The sequence below is a fragment of the Pelodiscus sinensis genome, chromosome 1, assembly GCF_052426305.1.
Source record: "Pelodiscus sinensis isolate ZL-2025 chromosome 1, ASM5242630v1, whole genome shotgun sequence".
Lineage (NCBI taxonomy): Eukaryota > Metazoa > Chordata > Testudines > Trionychidae > Pelodiscus > Pelodiscus sinensis.
Window position 1 is genome coordinate 230,068,312 of NC_143052.1, and position 9,355 is coordinate 230,077,666.

Consider the following 9,355-nt stretch of genomic DNA (forward strand, 5'->3'; position numbering starts at 1 on the left):
TGGGTTATTTTCATTGTTTTACCATGAGTCTCAAAACATTTGGGCTATGTCTACAGTCACGGCTTCTTGCATAAGAATCTGCAGAGTATCTACACTGCCCATCCGCTCTTGCACAAGTAAATGTACAGTACGGCATGATAAGAGACAGCTCCTTGCACAAGAGCTACGCTGTTTTCTATAAGACTTAAGCTCCCTTGTGCAGGTACTGTTGCGCAAGAGGGCAGTGTGGATATTCGGCAAGTACGTACTTGTGCAAGAATTGGCCTCCAGTGAAAAACACAGGTGGCCTCTCCAAACACTCCGTACAGGCAATCACCACTCATTGGTTCCCCCTAATTGCCCCCCCCTTAAAGGTACAGGCACAGAGCACAGCCATTTGCCACATGCAGCCCGGGTAGCAGCCAGAGGGAGGAATGGCAGCTGCCCAGCCTCAGTCAGGTCCCTCAGACCCCACAGAGGAGCCACCCCAGAGCACCCAGCAGGCCCGAAGGGGCACCAAGCGGCAGACTCCATGTTGGAGCACCGCTGAGGTGACTGCCCTCCTGGATCTCTGGGGAAAGGAGTAGGCCCTCTACCCCAAGTCCCGGAGAAGGAATGCGCACATCTTTGCCCAGGTGCTGGCTGCACAGGGACACCTGGCCCGGACCCTGGAACAGGTCCGGGCCAAGGTGAAGGACCTGCGCCTCACCTATGTGCAGGCCAGCGAGCATGGGGGCGGTGGAGTCACTGCCTGTCCCCAGTATCACCGCCTGCACCAGATCTTGGGGGACAAAGGGGCCAGTCCCCTGCTGTCCCAGGTGGACACGGCGGTGGCCACTCCAGTGGTCTGACCCAGGCCACTGGAGGAGGAGGAGGAGGGAGACAGGTCCTCAGAAGAGGAGGAGGTGGCAGCCAGACCTCACCATCCCGGCCCAGCACCAGTCAGGATGTGTCCCGTGCATCCTCAGAAGCTGGCGAGGGATTGTCTGGTGAGTGCAGTGGCTACCATTCACAAGTGTGCTGGAGAAGGTGGGGGGAGGGCTACAGGGTAGGGGAGATGTAGCTGTACATGGCACAGCTTGGCCACATGCTGCGCAGAGGCCTGCAGCACGTGCAACCTCGTGCACCTAAGGTTGCCAGGTGTCCAGTTTTGAACCGGACAGTCCAGTCTTTGAGCTTTTTGTTTGGGAAACTAATTGAGAGGGTGTAAATGAGAAAATATACATGTCTGGGATTTTTTAACTAAGATGTAATGTAGACTGTCATGTAATGTCGTGTGTCTGGTACTTTTGTTGAAACCATCCGGCAACCCTACGTGCAGCCAGACCAGTGGCACAGAGAAGCAGCAGCTAGCCCCAGCACACGCCTGGGACCCCAGGGATTCCGCTCGACCAGACCGGGGGGAGGGGCGGAGGGAGGCAGGTTTGGCCAGGAGTAGGCCAGCCCCAAGGTTGCAGGCCTAACCCCACACAGCCTAAAGGGTACTGTACACAGCACACATCCATGGCTACCTCTGGGACACTGTGCTTCGCCTGGGGAAGGCACAACAGGCCCTCCCAAGCACAGGCTCCTGGGCCACCTTGGGACCCCCCCCCCCACTGCCCCAGGGGAATTCCCCCTCACCAGCCACACCTGTCCCCGGGCATCGTGACGTGCTGGGAGGAGGGCACGGGGCTCTGGAACACCATTTGGGGCAGGGCTCACTGACCATGTTGCTCTCCTCTGCTTCTCCTGCAGTGGGACCCCTGCCAGTGAGGGACCTTCCAGCCCCATCCTGCCAGCGCAAAGGATCCAGGGCCCGTCGCAGCGCTCCCAGGACCACCACAACCTGCTCCGCCGCCACGTCTGTGCAATTGAGCGCATGGAGCGCGCTCTGACAGAGAAGATCCGCGCAGATGTGGAGTGGTGGGAGCGGGTGTAGGGCCAGTACCTGGAGCGCTGCAACCGTGTCTGCACTCTTCTGGGCATCATTGCCGACCGGATGTGCCCTGTGCAGCAGCCCAATAGTGCCAGGCCTCCCTCTGACACCCCCAGCTTTCCACCCACTTCTCCCCCTGCCTTGCCCATGCCCCCTCCTGAGGTCCCCCACCCTCCGCACTTACTGGTGCAGCCTGCCCCAACCCTGCACAAGGGGCAGAGGCGCCCTCCCACCCGTGGGGGTGGGAGAAGCCTTCATTCAGAACCATGAGGCCCTCCCAGTTCAGGGTCCCCTCCTCCCCCTTCCCCACAGTGCACTCCCTTCCCCATGTAAATAAAAAAGTGCCTTATCTACAGCAAGTGCATTTTATTTATTGGGAGGTGAGGGAAGGGTGGCAGGAAGGGGTGGTGATTGGAGCGGGAAGTGGGGGCACGGGGGTATCCCTGCGGTCAGAGGTGTAGGAGCGGCCTATTGTGGGGCCTGGTCCAGCATCATCCGGAGAGCTTCCCAGACCCAAACCCCATGGTGGTTGGTCTGTCGGGTGGCGGCTATTTGGGGCTGCTGGTAGACCTGGCCCACACCTGCCATCCATCCCAGGAGGAAGGTCTACCTCCTCCCCTCAATAATATTATGGAGCACGCAACATGCCAAGATGACCTCTGGGATGTGCTGCACCCCCATGTCCAGGCGGGTCAGGAGGCACTTAAACCGTGCCTTCAGATGCCCAAAGGCGCACTCGACGGGATTGCGGGCCCGGTCCAGGTGGCTGTTGAAGGTAGCCTGGCTGTGGTCCAAGTGGCTGGTGTATGGCTGCATCAGCTAGGCCAGCAGGGGGTAGGCCGCATCCCCCAAGATGCAGACCGGCATCCTGACATCCCCAATGGTGAATTCCCACTGGGGGAAGTAGGTGCCCACCTCCAGCCTGTGGCACAGGCCTGAGTGCCTGAAGATGCGAGCGTCGTAGGCCTGCCCAGATCACCCCACATAAATGTCCTGGAACCGGCCCTGATTGTACACTAGCGCCTGCAGCACCACTGAGCAGTAGCCCTTCCAGTTTATGAACTGGGCTGCTTGGTGCTCTGGTGCCCGGATGGAGATGTGGGTCCCGTCTACAGCTCCCCCACAGTTCGGGAACCTGAGGCTGGTGAAGCCGGCAATGGTGGTGTCCACGTCACGGGGGCGGATCACCCTCTGGAGCAGCACGTCATTGATGGCGTTGACGACCTGGAGAGGGATGCATGGAATGAAACACAGTGCGTACATGGGCCCCTGGGATGTGCTCACCCTCCCTTTGATGGCCCCTCCCCCCATGCAGGCCAGGGCCCTCTGCCCTCCAGGATTTCCTCCCCCCCACTAGCGGGGTTGTGTGCAGAAGGGACAGCATGACCCCCTGGGTGCGGGGCTTCCCTCTGCCCCTACAGCCTCCCGCTGCCCGGTCTGGGCCCTTCCCTCCCCCAGGACGAGCCCGTGGTCCACTGATGGCCTTACCTGTCGGACGACCACGCCGACGGTGGACCTGCCCACCCCGAACTGGTTCCCCACGGAGCAGTAGCTGTCTGAGATGGCCAGTTTCCAGAGGGCAATCGCAACCCTCTTCTCCACGGGGATGGCGAGGTGCAGGCGGGTGTCCTGCTTCCGGAGCGCAGGGGTGAGCCAGGTGCAGAGCTCATGGAATGTCCCCCTACGCATCCAAAAGTTCTGCACCCATTGCTGGTCTCCCCATTGTCCCAGCACCAGGTGCTCCCACCAGTCCCCACTGGTGTTGTAGCTCCAGAGGCATCTGTCAGTGGTAGGATGCGGGGGCCCGAGCCCAGCTGCAGCCGTGGCGAGGTCCTGCACCTGCTGCCCAGTCTCCAGCTCCTGCTGGAGCAATGTGGCTCCCTGGTGGAGGAGCTCCACAGCCTCTATCATGGCCGTGAGGAGTGGACGTTGCTGGCTGGGGTCCTCCTCTGGTTCCATGGCTGTGACGGTTGCAGCGAGGGTGCCCAGGGGTACTTGCCAGGAACAGAGGTGACAGGTGCTGTTGTGGCTCTCGCTCCCTCAAAAGGGTGCGTGAGCATGCAGCCACAGGGAAATGGCTGTCCAGGAGTCCCTTTAAGTACGTTTCCCAGTGGGGGTCCGGCGCATGCCCACAGATGCTGCTGGTGACCTCTTGACATGGCCGAATTTCTTCTGGAGACACGTTCTTGAGCAAGGGCTTCCCGCCAGTGTGGATGCTTTCTTGCACAAGATATTCCTGTGCAAGAACCCGCCAGTGTAGACATAGCCTTGGTGTTTTTCTAAACGCCTGGAATCAATTGATTATGTAAGAATCTCAGCTTTCATTTAAAAAAAGTTCTCTATACTTTTGGGCCTTACAGTTAAGGAGGACAGCTTTTAAACACGAACCCTAAATACTCAAGAAACAAAAGGCCAATAAAAATCCAACGTTTTATTTTTAAAAAATCTTATGATTTGTAGTCCAGTCTCATAACTTTGTGTAGGCGTTCCTTGTGATTTTTGGGTTGGCAGTACAACTCTTTGATTGGTGAATTTAGAGAGGTCTCTCCCTTCAGTTTCCCTTTCCACTCTCCTTTTTTGTCACAGGTCATCAGAGAATCATAGAGACAATGGAGAGTAGGGTGAGTCCATGACTATGGTTAATGAGTGGTCAGAGAGACTAACTATTATCAGCCTGTGGTCTGAATGAGCTATCTACTGCCATCTGTTAATCAACGGTAGGAAAAGGCTTCACGAGGAGACCTTATTTATATAGACATACCTACTTTGCCACAGAGATCAGTAGACACACTTGCTGTGTCAAGGTGATCAATTTTGGCTCTTTTAGGTTGAAATTCACTTAAGACTTGGAGCTGGGAGAAATGTTGTTATCCATATTGTATGATTAAAAGGTAAAAGACCTGAACTTAATATGACCTGGCTTAGGGTCTACCATAACTTGAACACTAAGCAGAGGATAGTGAGTCACATCTAACTGAAAGTCACAGAAGATGGAAACAGGTTTTATTTCTGGTGGGGTAGAGTCTGTTTGGGAGTCCTCAATTATATCTGACACTTTACATCCAGTGTTTAAAGGCAGAGCTGACTAGAATCAATTGAGAGTCCTTGTCTTGTCTCAGCAAAATGCAGGACAATGTAGCACTTTAAAGACTAACAAGATGGTTTATTAGATGATGAGCTTTCGTGGGTCAGACCCACTTCCTCAGATCAAATAGTGGAAGAAAGTAGTCACAACCATATATACCAAAGGATACAATTAAAAAAAATGAACAAATATGAAAAGGACAAATCACATTGCAGAACAGAAGGGGGATGCGGGGGGGGTGGGAAGGGGGAGGAAGGAAGGTAAGTGTCTGTGAATTGCTGATATTAAAGGTAGGGAGAGTGGGATGTTTGTGAGTTAATGGTATTACAGGTGATAATTGGAGAAACTGTCTTGGTAATGGGTGAGAAAGTTCAAAGTCCTGTTAAGTCCTTGTTGGCAAGTGTCGAATTTTAACATGAATGACAGTTCAGAGGATTCCCTTTCAAGTGCAGATGTAAAAGGTCTTTGTAGCAGAATGCAGGTGGCTAAGTCATTTAGAGAGTGTCCTTTCTGGTTAAAGTGGCAAGAAACTGTTTTCTCTTTGTGATCTTGTCTGATATCTGTTTTGTGGGCATTAATCCTTTGGCGAAGTGTCTGAGATGTTTGTCCAATGTACATAGCAAGACGGACACTTTCGGCACATGATAGCATAGATTATATTTCTGGATGCGCAGGAATATGTGTTCTTGATCTTATAACTCACTTGGTTAGGTCCAATAATGGTATCAGCAGAATGGATATGTGGACAAAGCTGGCAACGGGGTTTGTTGCAAGGGAAGGTACCAGGGTTGGTATTAGTGTGGTATGTCCTGTGGTGGTTGGTAAGAATCATCTTGAGGTTAGGTGGTTGTCTATAGGAGACTATGGGTCTGTCTCCCAGAGCCTCTTTGAGTATGGTATCCTGTTCCAATATAGGCTGTAGTTTATTGATAATGTGTTGGACAGGTTTAAGTTGGGGGTTGTAGGTGATGACAAGTGGTGTTCTATTGTTGGTTTTCTTGGGTCTGTCTTGAAGTAGATGGTTTCTAGGTATTCGTCTGGCTCTTTCAATTTGCTTTTTTATCTCTGGGTGGGTAGTTGAGATTTATAAATGCTTGGTAGAGATCCTGAAGCTTCTGGTCTCTGTCAGTGGGGTTAGAGCAGATGCGGTTGTATCGAAGGGCTTGGCTATAGACGATGGATCGTGTGGTGTGTTCTGGATGGGAGCTGGATGCATGTAGGTAACTGTATGAGTCGGTGGGTTTTCTGTAGAGAGTGGTGTCTAATTTTCCATTGTTGATTTGTACGGTGGTGTCCAGGAAGTGGATCTCTCGTGTAGAATGGTCCAGGCTGAGGTTGATGGTGGGGTGTAGGTTGTTGAAATCTCTGTGGAATATCTCCAGTGTTTCTTGGCCATGTGTCCAGATCATAAAGATGTCATCGATGTACCGTAGGTAGAGGAGGGGTGAAAGGGGACGGGAGTTGAGGAAACATTGTTCTAGGTCAGCCATAAAGATGTTAGCATACTGTGGGGCCATGCGTGTACCCATGGCTGTGCCGCTGATCTGGAGGTATAAGTTGTTCTCAAACTGGAAATAATTGTGGGTGAGAACAAAGTTACATAGGTCTGCTATCAGGTTGGCAGTAGTGTCCTCTGGGATAGTGTTTCTAATTGCTTGTAATCCGTCTTCATGTGGGATGTTGGTATATAGAGCTTCTACATCCATGGTGGCAAGGATGGTATTATTGGGGAGGTTATCGATGTTTTGTAGTTTCCTTAGGAAGTCAGTAGTGTCTCGGAGATAGCTGGGGGTATTGGTTACGAAGGGTTTGAGAAGAGTGTCTACATAGCTGGATAGACCAGTAGTGAGCGTGCCAATACCAGAGATGATGGGACGTCCGGGGTGCCCAGGTTTATGGATCTTGGGAAGTAGATAGAACAATCCTGGTCGGGGGTCAGAAGGTGATTCTGTGAGGATTTGTTCCCGAGTAGCTGTGGGGAGGCTTTTAAGGAGACAGTGTAGTTTCTTTTGGTAGTCCAAGGTGGGGTCAGAGGGGAGAGGTTTGTAAAATGTGGTGTTCGAGAGTTGTCTGGTTGCCTCCTGGTTATAGTCGGCCTTATTCATAATGACCACAGCACCCCCTTTGTCAGCTGGTTTGATTACAATGTCCAGGTTGTTTTTGAGACTCTGGATGGCATGGTGTTCAGCGCGGCTAAGATTGTGTGTCGCTTGTTGTCGTTTGCGAATAATGTCAGTCTGTGCGTTGTTGCGGAAGCTGTGTATATAGAAATCCAGATTGTAATTCCGACCGTCAGGGGGAGTCCATATAGAATTATTTTTCCTTTGGTGTTGGTAGGGGGGATCTGGTAGGTCAGTGATCGCTTGAGCAAAAATCATTGATAAAATCTTGTGTAGACTGACCTTGGACTCAACATGCAGGGAATGTGTTGAAAGGCAGTGCAAAGGAGGCAATGGTGGTAAGGTACCATATTACCTAGTGAAATCATTGGTGCTGAAATCACTAAGGACTGGAATTTGACCACAGAACTGACACTTTCTTAACAAGGATTCCATTTTTGCTATTTAAAAAGTAAATCAATGTAACAGAAAACTGCAACGCTCTCTGGTAACTTTTTAAAAATCAAACTTTAAACTTTATTGAAAAGACTGGATAGTTTGCAATTGAAAATATTTGACCTACACTTAAGGCAACTGATTTAATTTTGTGTACAATTTTGCATAATAAAAGATGGCATTTAAAAAAAATATTCAACTATATTGATATACATTTTGATCAGATCTACTTCTGATGTGATATTTGTGTGTGGGTTTGTTGTGTAGGTGTCTTTTTTTGAATTTTATTTTTTGCTCAACAAAAAATCCTGGGTTCGAAAAAACTGTTCGAATTGGGCCCTGTACTTCCTAAAGCCGGCCCTGAATGTGGGTGCTGTCAATGGACCCGCCCGCAGTTGGGGCAGCCCGTGGCAACAAAGCCAGTGATGATGGGCTCCACATTGCCCAGGGTGATAACCCTGCACAACAAGATGGTGTTGATGGTCTTTACCACCTATAGAATCATAGAAACCTAGAATCACAGGGTTACCAGAGCCCTCAAGAGTTCTCAGAGTACAACCCCCTGCTCACATCAGAAGCAACCTCAACTACCCTATCCCTGGCAAGCTGTGTCAAGCCAGGACTGAAAAACTTCTAGGGATGGAGATTTTTTACACAGACACAGACACACATACTTCACAACCCTCGTAGGACAACAGTAAGAGAGCCAAACCTACTGACTACAGCCCTGACAGTAGATTTTCCCACACCGAACTGGTTCACAACAGAGCGGTAGCTCTCCAGGGTAGGGATCTTCCATAGGATGATGGTTACACACTTCTACAGAGGGATGGTGGGTCTCCTTTGGGTGTTCCATTGCCAGAGGGCAGGGGCAAGCCACTCACAGAGCTCCAGGAAAGTGGCCTTCCACATGTGGAAGTTCTGGAGTCACAGCCGGTCATTCCACTGCTCCATGACAATGTGGTCCCACCAGTTGGAATTGGTCTCCCGGCGCCAGAAGCAGCAGTGCACGGTGTGCCATGTAGGATGGACAGGCATGTGGTGCAGGAAGAACACCTGGGCCTTGGTGAGGAGGTCCCCCATTCCAGGCTGGTCGTCATTCTCCTGCAGCACCATGTGGACAGTCTGCATGAACTGCGCTACGAGGCACAGCAGAAGATTCAAGATCCTGGCACTACTTTGCAACAGCTCCAGCTCCATGTTGGAAGTGCTGTTGTATCTGCAAGGGCAACCAGAGCAATGTGAGTTTCCTGTCCCTCCAGGAGGTAGGCAATGGAGAAGAGTGAGACACGACTGTAGAGGGGAGCCCTTTAAGCACAAGCCTCAGGTTATGTCTAAACTGCAGCGCTTTTCTGGTATACCAGAGGTATCCCGGAAATGCAATGCTGCGTCCAAGGAACAAGTCTGCTTTTTCGAAAAAGTGGACACACTCTTTCACCATCCTTGTAAACCTCGTTCTACAAGGAAGAAGGGATAAGTCAAAAGAGCAGGTTTTTCCAAAATTTGGCGCCATATAGATGTGCCAAATTTCGGAAAAGCATCTTTTGACGGAAAAGCAGAAAAAGATACACAAATTGCGGTTTGCCATTTACATATCTTTTTCCAACTTACCTTTGTAGTCTAGACGTAACCTCAGATAGCCTTAGGAAGCAGCTACAGGAAGTGATTGCTGTCCTGATCAGAGTTCTTCTGGGGAGCTTTAAATGTGGTTTTCAGGCTCCAATCAATGTGGACATTCTATTTTGATATAAATCTGTGCTATTTTGATGGGGATTTGTAGTGTGGACGTGCTATTTTGAAATAACTATTTCAGGGGTT

At 51.1% G+C, this 9,355-nt stretch overlaps 1 protein-coding gene across 1 annotated transcript; it reads right to left on the minus strand.

The window, feature by feature from the left end:
• Positions 1 to 2,887: 2,887 nt before the first annotated feature.
• LOC149525714 (uncharacterized) lies at positions 2,888 to 8,737 on the minus strand (the record flags this gene model as incomplete). Its single annotated transcript, XM_089776645.1, has 3 exons — positions 8,469 to 8,737; positions 3,386 to 3,677; positions 2,888 to 3,121 (listed from the first exon to the last, which is right to left on the minus strand). Coding segments are annotated over exons 1-3 (795 nt in total), but the record flags the coding sequence as incomplete, so codon positions are not given.
• Between the last annotated feature and the right edge of the window lie 618 nt (positions 8,738 to 9,355).